Raw genomic sequence first — 23,168 nt, forward strand, 5'->3', positions numbered from 1 at the left:
TATTATGGAATACAGTGATTAGCAAGGGAAATAATACTACCCCACTGTCTAAGGAGGAGACAGATAATTCAATGATTTTAAATCAGCTTTGTTATAAAAACTGACTGCTGATAGTGACTAACATTAACCCAAAGACCCGTTACACAGCACTTTTCCAGAGAAAAGAGCTAAGGGAAAATTTCCCTCAAGTTCATTACTAGCTATGTGTGAAATGAACAAAAGACTTCTAGTGACAAAATACAATGGAAAACATCTTCCCCAAAGTTTCAGATGGAAGAAAATGCCAAGTATATAGTTAAAGCATATTACAAATGTTAATTTTCTAGACACATCTGTGTTACATCCAGTAATTCATATTGGAATCCTTTTTGCATAAAAGTGATAATTTTTTTAACTTACTTGAACTATCAGAATAAATAGCATCTTTCCCAAACATGTATAATTCTCCATCTTTAGAAATAACAGAACTACTTCCATTATTGCAGGCTGTGTATACCACAATCTTTCCTTCCATTTTAATAATCTTTTTAGGTTTATAGGGTTTCGACTGCCGTCTGCTCTTAGCTAAAAGGAACAAATAAAATGAATGTAAGGTATCTATATGCAAATAATAACAATGATTTATATATAAAACCAAAGAAAATGAACAGTTTGTTTACCTTTTTGATACACTTCATTAAGTCTCAGAAAGGCTGGGGCTTACCATTATGTACATTATAATTAGGAACGTGCTAGCCTCATGTAGTCAATTAATATTTAGGTTATCACTGACAGTTCCTCCTTCTTTGTAGCACTGTGAAATTCCCAAAAGGAAACCCAGTTTCCAATAAACTTCTAGGAGTCTCAATCTCTAGATTAGGTTTTATATTATCCATACAACAAAGACAACACACATACCACACTAACTCCCCCAACATACACTTATATCACCTTCTTTTTAATCTCTCTTTATAATTAATGTGTGCCGTTATATTAGAACATGAAAACAAAGTTTCTTATTCATCTAATAGATATTAAGTAGTTGTACCAAGTCAATTTGATTGTAAGGAAAGATGATACACACATGAAAAATGAACAAATAAATAGAAATGCAGGTGATTTAGAAAGCCACCATTCTCAAAAATTCTAGCATCGAAATAAACAAAAGATGGAAAACAGCAACTAGCTGTTCATTTGGGTAATCAACTTCCTTCATGCTTTCAGAATGAAACCATATTGTTATACTATAGTTTAAAATACCACCATGGCTTTCATATGACTTGACATTGATACACAGTCTTGTAACTAGTTTAAATGAATGCTCTCTAAAGGTTCAGTTTCTATGAGATGGTAATATATCTGTGGTTTGTTAAAGGGCTAACTTCACGGTAACTTTAATTTTTACTTAATTTTCCATTTATATATTGACTTAAAAAAAATAAACCCCTGTAAGATGCTACACCAAGGAATATGAAAAGTTATTTATTTAAGAGAGAAAAATGATGCTTTGAAGAAGGATCTAGACAGAAAAAAATATTAGATCAACTTTTTTATTTTTTCATTGCAGAGCAAATGATTTCCTCATGGAGAAAGAATGCCACAAACAGTAATCCATAGCTAACATTTATAAACAAAGTTACAAAATGTTTATTTTCTTTTAAAATACATATCCCTTGCAAAGTTTTGGGTTTTTTAAGTAATCTACTAGAATAATTAGATGAAAAAAATCACCAACCACCTATTCTCAAATGAATAATCATGTATATATGAGATGAAAATTCACTCAGAAGAAGTACAGAGTTAAACAGACAACACCTTTCCCTAGCACATGCTTAACTGAACATGTCCCACATACACACAAGCTGCTGAGATGACTGCACACTGATATTCAGTAAGTGCCAGCTCTCAGGTGACTTACTTGACTCTCCATCTTCTCCTTTACTTGCAGATCCTGTAAAGAACACACTTCCATCCTCTGCAACTAAAAGGGCGTGCGAACCGTCATGTCCCACAGAGAAGTGCACTATCTTGGGAGATTTGGTAACTGGTAACTCAACCCATTTTCCTGCTGAAGGACCACCTTGTTTGATTCCAAGACTCTGGTACTTGCCAGTATAATATATCTTATATGTTAAAAAAAGGAAAGAAAAACAAATATTAGATTGCCTTTTGGAATGGTGCACCAGGTTTCACAAGAAAGAAAGTAAAAGCTTCCATATGTTATTGACAAGCAAAAATAACAAAAACTTGACAGTTTTTTAAAATTTATTTTATTATTATTATTATTATGTGTTTTAATTTTACACATCAGCCATGGGTTCTCCTGTCCTCCCCCCTCCCGTCCCCAACCCCACCTTTCCCCCAGCCCCTCCCCTCCATTCTCATGTCCTCCAGGACCAAGACTCCCCTGGGGATTCATTTAAACCTGGTAGATTCAGTACAGGCAGGTCCAGTCCCCTCCTTCCAGGCTGAGAAAAGTGTCCCTGTGTAAGCCTAAGGTTCCAAACAGCCAGCTCATGCACTAAGGACAGGTCCTGGACCCACAGCCTGGATGCCTCCCAAACAGTTCAAGCTATTCAATTGTCTCACTTATCCAGAGGGCCTGATCCAGCTGGGGGCTCCACAGCCTTTGGTTCGTAATTCATGTGCTTCCATTCATTTGGCTACTTGTCCCTGTGCTTTTTGCAATCTTGGATTCAACAATTCACGTTCTTGCAGTGCCTCCTCTTTCTCAACAGTTGGATACCTGGAGCTCCACCTGGGGCCTGGCTGAGGATCTCTGCATCCACTTCCATCAGTTACTGGATGAGAGTTCCAAGACGACTGTTAGGGTGTTTAGTCATCTGATCACCAGACTAGGTCAGATCAGGCTTTCTCTCGACCATTGCCAGCCGACTACAGAGGATATATCATTGTGGATTTCTGGGGACCTCTCAAGCACTCTGCCTATTCCTGTTCTCATGTGGTCTTCATTTATCATGGTCTGTTATCCCTCACTCTCCTTTTCTGTTCTTGATCCAGCTGGGATCTCCTGCTCCCCTAAGCTTTCGTTCCCTAAAATCTTGCCCTTCATTACTCCCACTGTCGTCCAGGTTGTTCATGTGGATCTCATCCATTTCTCTGTCATTGGATGATCCCTGTGTCTTTCCTAGGCTCCCGTTTTCTAGGTAGCCTCCCTGGAGTTTTGTAGCAGTCCAATCATCTTTGTTGTACATCTAGTATCCTCTTATGAGTGGGTACATACCATGTTTGTCCTTCTGAGTCTGGGTTACCTCACTCTGGATGATTTTTTCTAGATCCATCCATTTGCCTGCAAACCTCATGATGTCATTGTTTTTCTCTGCTGAGTAGTACTCCATTATGTATATGTACCATATTTTCTTTATCCATTCTTCAGTTGAAGGGCATCTAGGTTGTTTCCAGGTTCTGTCTATTACAAAGCTGATACGAACATAGCTGAGCAAATGCCCTTGTGGTATGATTGAGCATTCCTTGGGTATATGCCCAAAAGTGCTACAGCTGGGTCTTGGGGGAGATGGATTCCCAATTTTCTAAGGAAGTGCCATATTGATTTCCAAAGTGGCTGTACAAGCTTGCATTCCCACCAGCAGTGGAGGAGAGTTCCCCTTGCTCCACATCCTCTCCAGCATCAGCTGTCTTCTGTGTTTTTGATCTTAGCCACTCTGACAGGTGTAATGTGGACTCTCAGAGTCCTTTTGATTTGCATTTCCTGGATAATTAGGGATGTTGAGCAATTCCTTAAATGTCTTTCAGCCATTTGAACTTCCTCTGTGGAGAATTCTCTGTTTAGTTCTATAGCCCATTTCTTAATTGGACTGTTGGGCATTTTGATGTCTAATTTCTTGAGTTCTTTATATATTCTGGATATCAGCCCTCTGTCAAATGTGGGGTTGGTGAAGACTTTTTCTCATTCTGTAGGCTGTCACTTTAACTTGTTGACCGTGTCCTTTGCTCTCTACAAAAGCTTCTCAGTTTCAACACGTCCCATTGATTGATTGTTTCTCTCAGTGTCTATGCTACTGGTGTTATATTTAGAAAGTGACCTCTGGTGCCAATGCGTTCAAGAGTACTTCCTACTTTCTCTTCTATCAGGTTCAGAGTACCTGGATTTATGTTGAGGTCTTTGATCTACTTGGACTTAAGTTTTGTGCACATTGACAGATATGGATCTATTTGCAGCCTTCTACACATTGACATCCAGTTATGCCAGCACCATTTGTTGAAGATGCTTTCTTTTTTCCATTGTACATTTTTGGCTTCTTTGTCAAAAATTATATGTTCATAGGTGTGCGGGTTAATGTCAGAGTCTTCAATTCGATTCCATTGGTCCACATGTCGGTTTTTATGCCAGTACCAAGCTGTTTTTATTACAGTAGCTCTATAGTAGAGCTTGAGGTAGGGGATCGTGATGCCTCCAGAGGTTGTTTTATTGTACAGGATTCTTTTGGCTATCCTGGGTTTTTTGTTTTTCCATATGAAGTTGAGTATGATTCTTTCCAGATCTGAGAAGAATTGTGTTGGTAATTTGATGGGGATTGCATTGAATCTGTAGATTGCTTTTGGTAAGATTGCCATTTTTACTATGTTAATCCTGCCTATCCAGGAGCATGGGAGATCTTTCCATTTTCTGACATCCTCTTCAATTTCTTTTTTCAGGGACTTAAAGTTCTTGTCATATAGGTCCTTCACTTGCTTAGTTAGTGTAACCCCAAGGTATTTTATGTCATTTGTGGTTATTGTAAAGGGTGATGTATCTCTGATTTCCTTCTCAGCCTATTTGTCCATTGTATATAGGAGGGCTACTGATTTTTTTTTGTTTTGTTTGTTTTTTTTTTGAGTTGATCTTGTATCCTGCAATGTTGCTGAATGTTTTTATTAGCTGTATCAGTTCCTTGGTTGAATTTTTGGGGTCACTCATGTATACTATCATGTCATCTGCAAATAGGGAGAGCTTGACTTCTTCCTTTCCAATTTGTATCCCCTTAATCTCTATATGTTGTCTTATAGCTCTGGCTAGAACTTCAAGTACTATATTGAATAAGTAGGGGGAGAGGGGACAGCCTTGCCTTGTTCCTGATTTTAGTGGTATTGCTTTGAATTTCTCTCCATTTAATTTGATGTTGGCTGTTGGCTTGCTGTAGATTGCCTTTATTATGTTTAGGTATGTTCCCTGTATTCCTGATTGCTCCAAGACCTTTATCATGAAGGGGTGTTGGATTTTGTCAAATGCCTTTTCTGCATCTAGTGAGATGATCATGTGGTTTTTTCTTTGGGTTTGTTTATATGGTGTATTACATTGACGGACTTTCATATGTTGAACCACCCTTGCATCCCTGGGATGAAGCCTACTTGATCATGGTGGATAATTGTTTTGATGTGTTCTTGGAGTCTGTTTGCCAGAATTTTTTTGAGTATTTTTGCATCAATGTTCATGAAGGGAGATTGGTCTGTAGTTCTCTTTCTTTGTTTGGTTTAGGAATCAGGGTAATTGTAGCCTCATAGAAGGAGTTTGGTAATATATCTTCTGCTTCTCTTGTGTGGAACAATTTAAAGAGTATTGGTATTAAGTCTTCTTTGAAGATCTGGTAGAATTCTGCAGTGAAACCATCAGGTCCAGGGCTTTTGTTGATTGGGAGACTTTTAATGACTGATTCTATTTCCTTAGGGGTTACTGGACTATTTAAATGGTTTTTATAGTATTCAAATTTCATGACTCGAAGGAGACAGAAACTAACCCATTCAAGTTTACTTTTTATATGGATTCTGGGTAGTTATAATTTCTACAATTTTCATATTTATATTTCCATGATTATAATCACAGGAGGAAATTCATAAAATTTATTATTAACTTTCCAAATTTATAAAAAGCTACATGCAAATATAGGCCTGATATTTTCTATTTTCAGAAATCCCTTAATTATCATATTTTTTCTTCACATTTATTAGACAAAAAAGAAACTTCAATCTATACAAGCTAAACTATCAAATTAAAAGTTAATTAAACACACTTCTCTGTTATCTAAATTATAAACATTAGAACATTTAGAAATTTGTGATATCTCATATCAGAATAAACATAAAAGACAAACTTAAATGAATCCATAATTGAATACTTGCAAAAATATAACTTTTAAAAAAGTTTACAAATTTTTAGGGCCTTAAATGTTACTATTCTTGCCAGGCGGTGGTGGCGCATGACTATAATCCCACCACTCAGGAGGCAGAGGCAGGCAGATCTCTGTGAGTTCAAGGCCAGCCTGGTCTACCAAGCGAGTTCCAGGAAAGGCGCAAAGCTACACAGAGAAACCCTGTCTCAAAAAACCAAAAGAAAAAAAGGAAAAAGAAAAAAGAAAAATGTTACTATTCTTACATAATGTTATTTTCAACACGAATAAGATTTTAGCATGTAAAAAAACTATGACAACATTGAAATGTATAAACCACCTGAATTATGTAACAATTTGTACTGTCTCTTCTAGCAGAAGTAGTTAATTTCTGAAACAAAATAAGTAATTTACCTTTCCATTTGCTGTTTTCATTAGTGCAAACTCTCGTCCTGCACCAAGTATTGCTGACTCCTCATCAAATCCCGTGCCTTCAATAAAACAATACTATTAATATAACTGCATTTTTAACATAAGTAATTCTAAATACAACATGCACTCTATCAAATAATATTAGTTAGTTCAATTAGAACTGTCTGGACAAGGTGGCACACTTAAGTTCAGGCTGGAGAACACTAGCTTGGGAACATGCTGGGCTACCTAGAAAGACGGTCAGAAAATGAAATGAAACAAAACAAAACAGAGTAATTATCACTTCCTAGAGCTATAATAATAGGCCCACAACTTCAAAAAAAAAAAAAAAAGGATAAAGTTCTAATCTTGATGTACTTTAAATTACTACCAAACAACATTTTATAACAAAACATTCATAAATCAATGTCAACAGCAGTCACTGAATTAAGGTATAAAAATATATTTTTATTAAGCATAACTGGTAATAAACATCATAAATGGTATAAATTTTATCTCATTTGCTCTTCATAACTATATTATCCATTGTTTAAACTAACAAATATAAAGCTTAGGAGTTAGTTCATCTAAAACTTACAGCTCTTTGGGATTGAATTAAAATATGAAGATATCTGGATACAAATTTTCAGATTCTCTGTTCTGTGCTTTTTTTTATACATGAAAATTTCTTAACTTAAAAATATGCATATATACATGCATACATTTTCAAATTATAAATTAAAATTTTTCTACATAGTATATTTTATGATGTTTGGCCATTCACACAAGCAATCAATGATTCTGTAAGCTTTTAAAATGGAAAATTTTAGCTCAATTTGGCAATTTTTCCCATGGAAGGGAAGATACACAAAAATCCTATACAATTAAAATATGTGAGATAAAAAAACAACTGGCAAGATTAGTAAACTCTCAATGATAAAAACATCAAAAATCAGATATTATATATATTCCCCTAAGTTACAGAACTGCACTAATAAATCTTCAGTGGTATTAAATTAATGACACCAAGCATTTTCCATTCATACCTTAATAAATATGTTTATTTTTCCCTTTTCAAACTGATAGTTGGAAAGTATTATTAGTCACTTTTCTAAACACTTACTAATACCTTGTCTATTTACACGCTGTATTTCCTAGTTACTTCTATATAGTAATTAAAAAATCTTGTTTTATAGTAATAGACACAGTAACTACTAAATTATGAGCTGCACTGCTGAAAACACAAAGAGATTTTAAAAGCAATAAAAAAGAAAGACTTATTTCGTCATCTTACTTATGATATGCAAATCCTTTTCCAAATCAAACAGTGATATTCCACAGGCATGTAAGCATTTCCTGGCCAGTTTAAGCTGTAATTCTTGTTGCAGTACAGGTTCAGTGCTTGTGGCAAATATTCTGACAACAAAGCCATCCTCAAAAGAAAAAAAAAATTGGGATTTTTTTATAATGCATAAATCAGTCTTTAGGTACTTAATAAAAACCAAGTAATGTAAATAAAATTGGTTTCATTTACAATAGCTACTGATGATTCCAAGCACTTACATCTCTTGAAGCAGCTATCTGGTTTATATACTCTCCATCAGTAAATAAAATATTTTGACCTTCAGTGTGGCAATCTATACAAATTAAAGAAAAAGTAATTATATTACACAATAAATAAGTAACTCATGAAATGATTTTACTCCTCTGTTGAAGTCAGAATGAGAGTTCTTCACACAGTAAGAATACACTTACACTCAAAAAGAGACTTTTTAAAAATAAGAATTACAAATTAGGGAAAAATAAACAATTCAACTAAGAGTTCTGGTTATATGTTGTGCTTACATTTATAAAGCTTGCATAATCAAGGATCTGAAAGCCCACCTAATTTCAAAATGAATTAGTATCAGATATAGTCTGAGAGTTGAACATGCACCATGATAAACAAACAATGTTGGTTATGATCATTTCAACAGATTCACATGCAATGTAGGCAACACTACCATCAGACATACACTTCAGTCATTAGTGTCACAGAGAAATACAGATAGATCTAAAGCTTCTGTATTTGAAGTCTATGGTGTCCAACTGCAGATATCCCTTGCTTTACAAAATAAACGCCAAAACTACTTATGTATTTCCCATGTAGAAAGTCAATGTCTATTCCATCATATTTAGTATTTATAATGTTCTAGACTTTCTAACCATTTATCCTTCTCAGATCCAACAAATCTATACTCAATTCTTTCTTTTTGTCTCAAACCAGCCAAATATCTCAGCTACCACCCATATTTGCCAGCATTGAACATATCTCTGTAGAATAGTGCACTGTATACTTCGGTCAAAGTAATGCACAAGCTTGTTGTGACAAGGGATACCAGTATCACAGAAGGACCCTGGAACATGTGTTAGTGACTGCTGCTAAATAACACAAAACTACAAGCAAAACTCAACATCTGTATAAGTTGTATCCTATGAGAAAACAAGTATTCAGCAGGCAATTCTAAAAGCACACACATTTTCTACAGTAACCATGGAGAACTAGGATGAACCTCTCCATCAATCACAATACAAAAAAAAGAAAATTCATTTCTAGTTCAACCTGAATCAACAAAACATAAAATTCTGTTTTTTTGGAATACAGCAATGGAGCCCACCCAAATAAGCTTGATCTTAGCCCAAGAGCTTCATACTAGCATACTTCCTTATTATAAATATGCAAAACACAGGCAGACCCTTACCAAATAGAGAATTCAGTGATCACAAACTGGAAATAGAAACTGGGAGACAAGGCCCACTGGTAGCCCAAGAGACTTGGTAATCAAAGAGAGGAGAAATCGAAAGAAAGAGTTCCTAGTCCACTGTACAGAATACAAAGAGGCGCAAGAAAGATGCTTCTCAAGCTCTAAGCAGTAAGATTTAAACTAAAAAGCAAAGAAGAAAAACTCATTATAATTTCAGATAAATGCAGGGGTGAGGGAGTGAATGGCATAAGAAGAGGGGCAAAAAGGCCTCATATTCTGAGCAACCTGTCACCAGACGTGGACAGTAAATGACATAAGAACACAACCTGAAAGTAAATAGAAATAGAATAAAATGACATTCGACAAGGGTGTTCATCCATACTGCAGTGAAATAAGACTATTTAGACCATGAAACTGAATGAATTACCAATTTATGTTCATTTTAAGCATGGCATTCATGAATACCTATAAATCTGACAGTTTACTACTGCTCTTCTTGATGGAAAGGCTAGAGAGACGAGCTGTCCCTTCCCAGGAAAAGAGCAAATGGTTGTATTGAAGAAAGTGTGGTCCATGCCAAAGCACTGACAAATGACAACATGCTTCTTCAGGCTTGAGTCAAGGCCGAGTCTTCTTGTCACGTCATGTCAAGTTTTTCTCTTTCTCCTTTCTTTATCCATTGTGGAATATTTTAAGATAGCATCTTCAGAAATATATCAAGCAACATCTGCAAGCTTGGAAGACACACAATATGGGACTATCCTCCCAAAGTTTGATTTGTTCTTCACTGTGAGCACAGCAAATATTTATGAAACACAGAAAGCCACACTTGTATGGTTAAAATTTGCATTTATGTTCAATGATGCAGAAATTAAACTGAATAAAAACATTAACAAATCATTTTTAAATATGGTGAATAAAAAACACCTTTAGGTAGATATTTTTTAATTTTCCTTTCAGTTACAGCATTTATGAATGAGGTGGACAGAAATTACTCTTGTACCCATCTTGTGGAGAATAGGTTTTTTCAATGAAGTTTTGTTCTATGACATCATCCTAAAATGAATGGTACGGAGGCAGAGAGAAAAGATGATCTTCCCATTGTAATTTTTGTATCAAAAGAAAGAGATAAAATAAAAAGAAAACTGGAAGACTCCCATTTCAATATATATTAATCAATAAAACAGAATTTATAAAATTAAAATGATGCTGTAAAAGCCTAAAGACCTGGAAACATTCAGTAATAAGTTAAAGGGTAAGTTTAAAAAAGGCATTATGTAGAATATGATCATTTTTATAACTATGTACATATGCTTATAGGAGTTCTATGGAAGTACAGATGTTATTATTAAAAAATATTTTATGATCAGCCAGGCATGGTAGCACATGCCTTTAATCTCAGCACTCAGGAGGCAGAGAAAGACGGGATCTCAATGAATTTGAGGCCAGCCTGGTCCACACAGCAAGCTTCAGGCCAGGCCAGTCAGAGCTACACAGTGAGACTTTGTCTCAAAAAAAAAAAAAAAAAGAAAGAAAGAAAGAAAGAGAGAGAGAGAGAGAGAGAGAGAGAGAGAGGGAGGGAGGGAGGGAGGGAGGAAGGAAGAAAGGAAGGAAGGAAGAAAAAGAAAGGAATAAAAAAGAAAGAAAGAAAGAAAGAAAGAAAGAAAGAAAGAAAGAAAGAAAGGGAAGAATGGAAGAAGGGAGGGAGGGAGGGAGGGAGGGAAAAAGGGAGGGAGGGAGGGAGGAGGGAAGGAAGGAAGACTTGTTGAAAGGAGAAGGTGGAAGAGGAGAACAACACAGGGAAACTGGAACTGGGTGGAAATAGTTAAAGTATATGACATACATGTACAAACATGTCCTAAAGAGACCCATTGTTTTGTATAATAAACGTACGTTGATACTTAACATTTCTAAAGCTGTTATTATTAAACAAAGATACAGCTCAAGTTTTTTTGTTTTTTTTTTAAAGTAGCTTCTGAAAAGAGTTGTTACAAGACGATTTTGTTAGGCTACTAGTTTTCCAAAACTGTTCGGTCCTGACATGGACATGAAATGTTTCATTTGTTCTAGGGTAGTATCTACATACTACTTTGGGAAAATACAGTAATAGAAAAGTTCAAATAGTTTCTAATGTAGCTATAATAATACTTTAAAACTTGACAAGCAGGTAATGAGTAGTTATCTCTCTCAATGCATTGTGGTGTGTGTGTGTGTGTGTGTGTGTGTGTGTGTGTGTGTGTGTGTGTGTTTAACATATCTCACTTTTTCAAGAGATCAAATGCTTAGGAGTATTTGATTGTATGCCATGAGATTACTAACAAACACACTAAATATTTAAGATTTTAATGTGATCAGCTTAGAAAGCAGCAATGGTATAAACAAATTTAAAGACTTTACAACTGAGAACACTTATGCATTTACCTAGTATTACACAAAACCTGGAACCTATGACTCAGAATTCAGGTAGCATGTTGCACCATGGCAGAATGAACTGGGCCCAAAGTCTTGGTATCAGAGCTTTAGTGAAAAGTGTACAGGACAGAATGTTATTAATTGCCTGACCACCTTAAGCACTATCACTGGAAGTCCTCAAAGACAGAGAAAAACCCGAGTGCACTGTTAAGGTGATAACTAACCAGAACTGCTCTTCTACTGGGCAAGCTGAGAGCTAAAGTCAGGGGTCTAGTCAAAGCAACAACATAATATCCCCCTGTTAACTGAGCAAAGAAAAAGTCCTGATGGGTAAGGGCAGGGGTTAAAGCCAGTAGATGAGTGTGAATTTAGAAATAAATATTAAACTCACTGTACTTTTTTCTAATATCTAGTATCTGCATATGTTTTCATTTACTGTAGGTTATAAAGTGGTTTACATATCACAACATTTAAAAATTCATTTTTAATCAAGGGCTATTCTTTGCTAGTTACCATTTAATGTTTAAACATACTAACATGCATGTTTCCTAAAACTACTTATGAAGAAAAATATGACGAGTTAACACATACCTGGTAACACTACAGTACCATCTTGTTCCAGTGTTTCAGGGCTTATTCTTATGGCTGTCATACTGTGGTTATTCACATCTCGATATAATAAATAACCCTGGTAATAAAAAAATTTTATGATATATATATATATAAATTTTTAAGATATGTTTTCATTACTAGGAGAAAAAGCAGCTGTACAATTATGCTATCAATAATCTATAATAATCAATAATGCTATCTAAAGTATATAAAAGATTAAATTTAAGAACAGGCATCTACTTTAGATGGAGGGCAATTGAGGAAGAACTTAAGGGCAATCTCTGGTCTGCACATGCACATGCCACATGCATACACTCCCATATATCACATATACACTCATGTGCACACATGCACCCATACACAAAATTAACTCCAACTCTTAGAACTAATAAACTGTCCATGACATCATTTCCTAGATAAAACATAAGTACAAATTTATGAGATATTTTAATATTCTATTTAATATTTAAATTTTCAAAATACCTTAATAATAGATATAGCAGGATAATTCTTTACATATGTGGAGGTCTGAATGAGAATGGCCCCCAGAGGCTCATGTTTGAATGCCTGGTCTCTAGTTAGTGGAACTGTTTGATAAGGATTAGGAGGTGTGACCTTTTTGGAGGAGGTGTGTCACTGGGGGTAGGCTTTGAGTTTTTAAAAGCCCACATCAATGCCCTTGAGTGCTTGCGCTCTCTCTCTCTCTCTCTCTCTCTCTCTCTCTCTCTCTCTCTCTCTCTTTCTCTCTCTCTCTCTCTAATTGTTTCTGCCTCCAACTTGAGGATCATATGTGAATTCTTAGCTATTGCTCCAGCACCATTTCTGCCACCCATGATTGCCAAGTACTAGCCCTCTGAAACTGTAAGGAAACCCCTAATTAAATGTTTTCCTTTATAAGTTGCCTTGGACATAGTGTTTATTCAAAGCAACTGAACAGTAACTAAGACAACATAACAATTTCTTTAGTTTTCAAAGTACTTTCAATTGCTTGTTATCATTTCATGCTGACAACAGATCCTGTTAGCTCAAGAAGCCATGATGTGTAGGGAAATCTTTACTATTCATCCTTCCCAAAGGGAACCTGTGCTTTGTCTTACAGACAGGGAAACAAGAGAATATGTATTTCTGACTCTTTCTTTCCATCTTTCATTTACTTTTCTTCATGAGAGGAGGAGTGAGTGTATCTGATACTGAAACAGTAAGAGAGAGCAGACTGATTGTGTTGACTGCAGATGAGACCACAGCATTCAGAAAGCACCATAGATAGGGCTTACTGTCTTCATTGTTCTGTGAGCTTTTGTATGCATCTCTATGTCTGTCCCCTGGGGCAGGCCAAAAGTGTTTGCTAAAAGGAACAGGATCTACACGCAGAACAGAAGAGTTTATGGAGTCACAGGTCACTTATTCATTTTCAATTCAGATTTGCTAATGAAAAAAGTGGTCTTTGATTCTTATCCCCAGATGTGCTTGAAGGGGAGCTCCAAATGAGGTATTTTCAATCTCCCTTTAAAGGAAAATAACAGAGCTAAGTAAACTGACTTGCCATAAGTCACTCAGCTACTGAGGCAGATCCAGACTTGTAGTTGCACCACCTATGATTCTGAATTCACATTCTTCACCCTGCTCTGTACCGTTACCTAGCCATATTACTAAAAATACATCATTCCTGTATAAACTCATTCAATGGGCATGAGCCATATGGTTTAAAAGGTAAGATAATGTCATTTATTGAGGATATTCTCCTACCTGGGCATACCCTAACCAGGACTTTTTTTCTTTTCTGTTTCTGATACGGGATGTAGAATTATATATATGGCCCTGTAAAATAAGAAAAAATTGTTTATTAACAGAGTAATACTTACTAACCAATAAAAGTAATAAATTATGAGTAATATTTAATGTATATATTTCAATTATAATTTTCAGGTAAGAATTAAAATTAGACAGTACTAAAGGGATTAGAAACAGGACATAACTCAATTACTGATATACAGTTACTAATGTTATAATTAAAAACTGTATGAAGCATATTACCCTAACTGTTCCACTGTATCCAGAGCCTATTTTGTATAATCCATCCTTGCATAACAGATAAAGAAAAAATCCATCATTCTGAAGCAAACACTGGTCATCTTCATCAACAGCTATTTCTTTTAGTGGCCATTTGTGCATTAGAGCTGCTTTCTTAATGCCATTACTAAACCAGTCCTGGATTTGAATCTTTCCAACCAAAACTGCCTGTACACTTCTCTGTAGTGAATTTAGTATCACTGGCACCTATTCAAGAGAGAAGAAATGAAAAGACAAGTTGTTTACAAACACAAAACAGGCCAAATAGAGATGTTATTTATGGTAAAGTCATTGATGAAGACTGGCTGTTGTTTGGCAGGCTTGCAAAGGTACAAACTAAAAGTTCACCTATAAGAAGTAAGCCTCAAGCAAACTGGACTTCTTTAAGGATTCTGTTACTCACTTTTATAAAATCTTGGCTAGTATGCCTTGTTTTCTGTCTTTACCATCTATCATTACTTTGCAAACTCAGACCATGGCGAATATTCTGTTTTATTATATACTACCTTTCTTATTATAGAGAGTCACAGTTCTTATTTTCTCTTTCTCGGATGTATTCTGTATAATTTCCTTCTCTTTTATCTTTAGCTCACTATTTGTATCTTCAACCACACTACCATTATCTAAGCTGCCTTAAATTTTCTAATTGTAGTTATTTGATTTTTTTTTACCTCCTTGAGCTCAATTTTATTTTTTATTTTTTTCCTAGTGTGACTACTTATATTGTACTCATTAATCACAGTTTAAATATTTGGAGCTTCTGCCAAAATCCATTTGTTATTTTTATGAAACTGAACACACGCGGCTTTAATCAAATGATGTACATTATTTGTAAATCAACCACAAACCACAGGCAGGTCAAAAGACTATATAAATTTAAAAGGCAGAGAATTTCTACTGACAGAATAAAGAAAAGCAAAACTTGGCATCTTCTAAATTTCTTCACAGCTAAAAATATGAAATACCTGAATAGTTTGGCAAGCATGACTACCATTGTTGGTTAGTATAGCAGAGATGGCCTGGAGTGTCCTTCCTGTCTCTCCCCAAGAAGCTACCAGACTGAAGAGGCAAGCACAGGAGAGTGCTGTGAGGGACTGCCCTGCACTGTCATTCATCCCGGTGCTCCGAACAGTAATCTCCAAAAGGAGCTGGAAGAGAGACTCTGTGGATAAAACAAGGTTCGGTTACATTCATCTGAGTTGAAGAGCATTCAATATGCATGCTTATTATATCTTGTTTCACTATATATAAAATTTACAGCACTTAGAACTATTACTTTGCACTAGTTTTTGTTTAGTTAACCCCCTCCAGAATTAAAGCATTTATATAACAAGGGATCAAAAAACATTCAGTTCTACCCCTTACTTTTGTACCTGAAGTAATAAAATTTGTCTAAAGTCATATAAAAAAATAAAAATAAAGTCATATAAAACAATCTTGCCTATACAAGAAACCGCCCCCTTAAAGTTATAGCTTATGCTTTAACAACCTTGTCCTTCAAATAAGGACTACTTACTGTACCTTCAAGGTAGAAAGAGTACACACTTCTATTTGGACCACATGGGCATATTTATAAAACAATAAGAAAAACTATAATTGTAATATAAACCTTTATAATTAACATAATCACATCTCAAAGTAATAGAGGGGCACATAATTCATTTCTCTTAAAGAACTCTCCAAGGTCACAGGACAAATATCTTCCTCCTTTAATGGGTCATGCAGCTGCGACCCAGACAGATGGAAAGAGTTTCCCTTACTCACAGCTCCTTAGTGACAAAGGTAACAAGAGAACACAGGATTACTCTGTCACCACACCAAGTCACCTCAGGGCCAGCCGAGACAGAAGCAAATGCTGCCTGGGCACTTCTGCAGCAGAAAGGGAAAGGGGAACTGAAACTCTTAGAAAGGGAAATAAAAAGAGGGAAAAGACAAGCCAGACTGACAGGAAATACTGGAAGGACAGGAGTAGGAAAGAGGAAAGCAAGAGAGAATCGATACTTTGCAATTCTCTAAAAATGGAAAGATTTTTGTGATTCAGTAATTCAAAGAAATCTTGTGATCGTTTCCCATCAATTCTTCACCTTCCTAATCACAAATGAAGCTGTGTATTTTCTTCCTAATTAATTCTTCAACTTTCTTTATTTTACCACTATCATTCCATTGATGGTATTTACTACTAGTGATTAGCTGAGCTACCATTTAAAAAAAAAGGTTCATGAATTAACTTTTACCATTCTTTTTCATCCACTTAGAGCCTTAGAACTTTCAACCCAAAAGTCTAGTTTTCTGCTTAAAATACACTCACTCTGTTGTTAATTATGTCCTCTCTCCTTTGTCCCCTTGGTGATTTTTTTGCCTTGTTCCTTCTTACTTGTCTTTCTGACCTGTCACTTCCTGTCTGTCCCTTTCACTGTTACCATTCCTCGTCCCCTTCTCTAACTGCCCGCACGCCCTCCCTCCACTCACTATGTTTCAGCTCTTCAACCTTTCATAGTTACATTCCAGCCTTAAGAATCCCTCATCAGTCATTTTTTTCCCATCTCAGAGCCTTACTGGACGCTGTTCTCTCTGCCTTGGATACTCATAATCTGGTCCACTCCTTCTCATTCATTCTTTAAATTACTGATGTCATAGCTTTAGGGTAGTGACCCTCAGAGTTCTACATGCTATCTGTCCATATTTGTATTTATATACATGTCTAATCACTTGGTGCCAATATCAACAACAAAAGTAACAGTATAATTCTTTCTTTTCTTTCTTTCTTTCTTTCTTTCTTTCTTTCTTTCTTTCTTTCTTTCTTTCTTTCTTTCCTTTCTTCCTTCTTTCCTTCCTTCCTTCCTTCCTTCCTTCCTTCCTTAATATTTTCTTAATACCAAGCTAAGGTAGTTTGAACAAGAATGGCCTCTATAGGCTTATATATGTTAATGCTTGGCTGCTTTTGTGGGAACTGTTTAGGAAGGATTAGGAGGTGTGGCCTTGTTATAGGAGGTGTGTCACTGGGGACAGGCTCTGAAGTTTCAAAAGCCAATGCCATTCCCTGCTGCCATGCTCTGGGTCATGATGTTCTTGGACTAACCCAAATAAACACTTTCCTTAATCAGCTACCTTAGTCATGGTGTCTCATCAAAGCAATAGAAAGTAACTAGGGCACAAGCACAGAAGAGCCTATTACATTTAAATGAATACTTCAGAATATATATTTTAATATTAAATTAAAAAGAAAAACAGATATAAAAATTTATCTTAATCCCATCCCTAAGTAAGGAGGTTTTGGCAATTGATAGATGCTGGGGGAGGAGAGTTAGTTTTCTCCAGGGATGCAGCCTCTGCTAGGGAGCCTATGCTCCACTACATGGCCCAACACCCATGCACACAGAGGCAGCATAAGTGGACTACGTGGGCTTTTTTTAAAAAAAGCACATAAAGATGGAAGGAAAAAGCAGCATGGAGCACAAGGTGTAGGGGTGGATTTATTAAATCACATTAAATACACACTATTAAAGGGAATACTGACGCCACTGAACCACAAACCAGCAAACTGATTCCTACCCTGTGCTAACTTTTGTTTGGTAGTAGCGGTTAAGCGCCTGTAGCTTGGGAGAGAGGTATATACTGCCATTAATTTTTTCAGGATATCTTTTCTCCAATAAAATAAAACAAAGTTAAACACAAAAAACTAAATCATTATACATAACCAAAGAAAGAAATATCTGGCATATAATTAGCTTTTCAAAATGTGGATCTAATAAAATCCAAATAGTTAGGTAAGGCATAGTTATACATGTCTACTAATCCTAGTAGTTGGGAAGCCAGGGAAGGAGGAACGAAGGTCAAGGTCAATCTGGGCTACACAGCAAGGCTTAGTCTCAAAAAAAAAAAAAAGCCAAAAGAAAAGTGCAGTGAGCGGGGTGGTGGTGGTGGTGGTGGTGGTGGCGCACACCTTTAATCCCAGCACTTAGGAGGCAGAGCTAGGCGGATCTCTGTGAGTTCAAGGACAGCCTGGTCTACAGAGGGAGATTCAGGAAAGGTGCAAAGCTACACAGAGAAACCTTGTCTTGAAAAACCAAAAAAAAATTAAAAAAAAAAATAAAAAAATAAAAAAAAAGAAAAAAGAAAAGAAAAGAAAAGAAAAGAAAAGAAAAGAAAAAGAAAAGTGCAGTGAAGCCAGATACAGAGAACGTGGAGTCAAAATCTAATTCAGTCAATAATGTTGTCCCCAGGTCACCAGTAACAGTATCGCATAGAAATTTATTCCAAGTATCAGTGTTTGGTCACAGCTTAAACCTACTGAATGAGAAACCCCACACCTGGGACACAGATGGCTTAGATACAAGTTAATGCTTGAGAATCATATCTCTATGGCTTTAAGGTTATTTTCCTATATTGCAGAAACCATCTAGAAAATTCCAGACTGACAGGATATCCATGGTTTAGCATCAGAGAAAAACAATAAGCCAAGTAAAAATTATACTTCACCTACATTTCTATCATAATCCGCACTAAGTTCCTATCTTTCCTAGATGGTTATATGCTGAGCCTAGGTTCTTGACATGAAAAACAAGCAATGCTAAAACTTAAACATACTTAGAGAAAAGGAAACATCTTTTTGTAATGAAACACTGCTAAGTCAAAAGCTTGATGAATACAAAAGAACTGTCCTCTCTTTAGAAATCAATTTTACCATTTGGGGTTTGTGACATTTATTGCCCACCCCCCTATATTTTTAAATCCTCTAGAGTAACAAGTGAGTAGGAAAGATGAGTATCTGCTATTTGGACACAGGGGTTTAAGTTAAGAGGACTTTAGGGTTTGGGTGTTATTCTGGGATTTCAAGGATTCATGTTTTGTTTCTCTCCCATTGTTACAACAACCAAGAAACAACTCTGTATAAACCAGAACTCTTTAGACTATAACTCTACTGAAACACAGCAAAATAACAGCCAAGTCATTTTTTTCCAGTCAAATGCAGGCTTCATTCTTGTTCTTATGCATGTTTCCTAGGAGATGTAGTTTAGTTAAATGTTTCACTCTAGGCATAAGCTCTTACCTAGGACCTCTGGTGGCTCTGATTGGAGGCCTTCTGGCTGTTGGCCTTGAAGCACATTCAGCAAGGCTTGGAGGCTCCTCAGACACAGAGATGGATGAGAAAATCGAGTCTCCTTGATCAGTTCGAAGACTTCACAAAGCCCGACCTCAATGATCTGTTTAATATGAAAATAAAAGTTCTAATATGTAAGTGAATAACACTTTCTATAGTCTAGTTCATGCAAGTTATCTCAACATCAAATAAAAGGTTATGATGTTTAAATAGGGAAACAAAAAAATAGCATTTTTCCCCTAATTTAACATGATTTTGAAAACCATGTTATAGGCTAAGAACTAGTGACATTATCAAGATTTGTTTGGATACAGTGAAGTCATAACAAGACATGGTGAAAACACTTTGTAAACCTGAACTAATGAGCAGATGGCATTCACACTGAAGAAATAGGCTCTGTTAATTTAAAGTGCATTTGGTCGTATGCAAGTAATTGTGTTACAGTACTTACAGCCAAAAATAAAACAACATAGCACAAACAGCAAAGACAACTTTTTTGTTTGTTTGTTTTGTTTTTTTGAGATAGGGTTTCTCTGTATAGTTTTGGTGCCTGTCCTGGATCTCACTGTGTAGACCAGGTTGGTCTCCAACTTATAGAGATCTGATTGGCTCTGCCTCCCAAGTGCTGGGATTAAAGGTATGCACCACCACCACCTGGCTGCAAAGACAACTTTTAACACTGATTTTTATCTTAGCCCTTCCCATGATGGCATAATTGTTAATATTATTATTATTAATATTAATATTATAATAATAGTATCTCCTTCATTTGGGCACAATGATGACAAAAGGAACCGGAAGGCTGCTTAGCAAAAATATTACTGGTATTTTAGTTTAATTATAATAGTCCTCATTGGACCAAAAAATCCTTGAATCTCCTTAGCAAAAGGAGTAAATCTTTAGCTAAAGATTATAAGAGAAAAGTTACAAGGAGCTGCTATGGTAACTTTGGAAGACTAATAAAGCACTAGACAACAAAATCCTATTTCATTGTCAACATCATTATTTTAAGAACCAGACATAGATAGCTTCAGGATGAGGTAAATTATGCACAGAAGTGACATTAAGAATTAAAATAAGACAAAGACATAGAAACACTTGAAACAATAATTCTATGATAAAAACAGTGAGATAATATCCTGTTGAAATTTTTACATTAATGTATATATTTTGTAAATGTACTCTTGTAGAGGATTTATGAAGATACACTAGATCCTGTCTTCTGAGAGTTTGTAATCTAAGAGGGTAAGTGAGCTGTGCACATAACTCTTACCCAATACAAATTTCTGTTACAGAATGTATTACATTTAGTATAACTGACTATATTTTCATTTCCTAACTAAACTGTATCCATCTATGGACAAGGAACATCTCCTGTGCTCAGCTTAGCACTAGGCAAATGTGGAAATACAATTATTATTTATCTAATTAGCTAGTTATCCTTGTTCTAAAATTTACTGTAATTCAGAAACAGTTGATTTTTTGAGACAAGGATGTGGTGATATATTGTGTACCCTAATAAAATTTACCTGAAGATCAGAGAACAGAATAAGTCACTATATTAAACACAGAGGCCAAACAGTGGTGGCACACACCTTTCATACTAATACTTGGGAGGCAGAGATCCAGAGTTCAAAACCACCCTGGACTACATGAGATTGACTCAGTCTAGGAGAGAAAACAGAGCCAGGCAGTGGTGACACACACTTTTAATCCCAGCACTGGGAAGCACACAAGAACTTTAATGGCTAGGTGGAAAAAGGTAGATGAGGCATGAGGAGCCTGGAGCTAAAGGCTTTTCAGTAGAAGCGTCCCTTTCGGCTGGAGCTCTTTCAGGCTGAGGAGTTGGTGAGGTGAGAGGTGGTGGCTGTGGCTTGCTCTGCTTCTTTGATCTTTCAGCTTTCACCCTGATATCAGGCACTGGGTTTTTTATTAAGACCATTTGGAATACGTGTGACACAAAGACAAAATTAACTGCAGACAACTCCTGTGGTTCTGTCATTTGTAAGGTTTCTCAAGTGCATAAGTATAACTAAGAAATCAAAATAAGTAAAAAGATTGTCTTATAGAAGTTATCTAAAATCCTAGTCGTAACTATGGTTAAGTTTACCTAAGTTTATGCACACAATTTCAATTCATTAAATACTCCTATAAATTTTCTCACCTGTTTTCATTTATTTTGCTGGAATGGACTAGAAAATGAAAAAATAATTTCCATCTGCCTATATAATTAGAAGAAATCAAAATGTGAATCTCTTTTTCTCAGGCAATGGAAAACTACAATATTCTATTATTTAAGCCTGCTTACTCTATTAGCAATTATTATTATGCATTTTCATAATTTCAATAATTCAAGGATTCTTCAGAGTTGACATTTTTGGATGGAGCTCATTTTATGATGTTTCCTCATTCTAATACAGAAGTTTCAGAGCCATGTAATTTTCTAGTGAGAGTCATGTTTCCCATCTCAACATGCTTGAAGCTAGTTTTGCTGCATATTTTATTTAAATATATACTCCTATGTTGACTAATTTATTTAGTTCTTAAATAAGTAAATTCTTTTTGAATTCATAGGCAGCAGTGCATTAGGTTGTGAGAATAAAGAGTTGGGATATATTCCCTTCCCTCAAGAAAGTGTTCTCTAGTACAGACACCAAACAAATCAATAAATAACTTGTCTTAGGCTTTGAAAATTACAGGGTATGCTAGATACAGTAGAACACACAGACTACCTGGGGAAAGGACATAGCACGGAGGAAAGGTTAGATGGCAGCCGAAGTTAGATCATGAAGGGCTTCCTGTGACAGCTAACTGATTCAGTTGTTGTCTTCAAAGTGAAAAATACTGAAGATTTGAAGTAAAAAGGCTATGATCAGACCATCAGTTTCTTACATGTTACTCACCCAGATTAACTGAAGGGGGGTAAAGGAAGACAGAGTATCCAGGTAGGCAGTTATTGTACTTTTAAGCAGTGTTGATGAAGGTTGGAAATACTTAGTGACAATACCTTTACTACAAGAATTGTTAAAGAAGCAGAATTGATAAGGATTGGTATATTGGCAACTTTGCCATAGCTGTGAAAAAAATACAGGAAACAACTGGAAGGAATTTATTTTGTCAAGTGGCTTCAGAAGGTTCAGTCCATGATTGGTTGGCTCCATGTACCTGAATAGAATCTGGCATGCAGAGGACAGATGTGTTCACAAGGTGAAGAGGGAATAACCTCCAGTGACCTCCTTCTTTCAGGTGAACTCTACCTCCTACATTATGCAGAACCTTCCTAAATACTACTACAAAGCTTGGGTGATAGTGCATATTTAAACTGTAACATTTAGTGATTAGCTGACTACCAAAGGCTAGAATAGATGGAAGAATGAGCATATTCTCCAAGTTTCTGGGTGGCAACATCATCCATTTATGGGGAAAAGGAAGACTGGAAGGAGATTATTGTCTGGCTAGAATGATGATAAAATTTAGTGCTCAATCTCTCTCTCCATCCTGATTGTAAAGCAGTTAGGAGACATCCAGTGCATGGCTAAGAATCTAAGAAGAGATACCAACTAGAAATGTAGATTTGAGAAGTAACTCTGCATAGACAAAAGCCAAAAACAATTAATGGGAAATGAGGAGTGTTAAATCAAGAACATTGTTTGAAAAAACAAATTAGCCTTGCAAAGTTGAAAGAACACTGTCCCTCTGGGGTGAACAGAGGGA

The 23,168-nt window shown here is 35.9% G+C and overlaps 1 protein-coding gene across 13 annotated transcripts in view; it reads right to left on the reverse strand.

Moving 5' to 3' along the window:
- Positions 1-23,168, reverse strand: part of Mycbp2 (MYC binding protein 2) — a 243,679-nt gene that overhangs the window by 175,415 nt on the left and 45,096 nt on the right. For all 13 annotated transcript variants that reach the window (XM_036198612.1, XM_036198607.1, XM_036198616.1 and 10 more), the window contains exons 4-13: positions 19,404-19,557; positions 15,319-15,515; positions 14,318-14,560; positions 14,030-14,101; positions 12,263-12,359; positions 8,079-8,152; positions 7,810-7,948; positions 6,519-6,595; positions 1,898-2,102; positions 400-564 (exon numbers count right to left, since the gene is read on the reverse strand). In XM_036198612.1, coding sequence (XP_036054505.1) covers positions 400-564; positions 1,898-2,102; positions 6,519-6,595; positions 7,810-7,948; positions 8,079-8,152; positions 12,263-12,359; positions 14,030-14,101; positions 14,318-14,560; positions 15,319-15,515; positions 19,404-19,557 — 1,423 coding nt within the window. The remainder of the gene's footprint in view (positions 1-399; positions 565-1,897; positions 2,103-6,518; positions 6,596-7,809; positions 7,949-8,078; positions 8,153-12,262; positions 12,360-14,029; positions 14,102-14,317; positions 14,561-15,318; positions 15,516-19,403; positions 19,558-23,168) is intronic.

This window comes from Onychomys torridus, chromosome 9 (assembly GCF_903995425.1).
Source record: "Onychomys torridus chromosome 9, mOncTor1.1, whole genome shotgun sequence".
NCBI classification, from domain to species: Eukaryota; Metazoa; Chordata; class Mammalia; order Rodentia; family Cricetidae; genus Onychomys; species Onychomys torridus.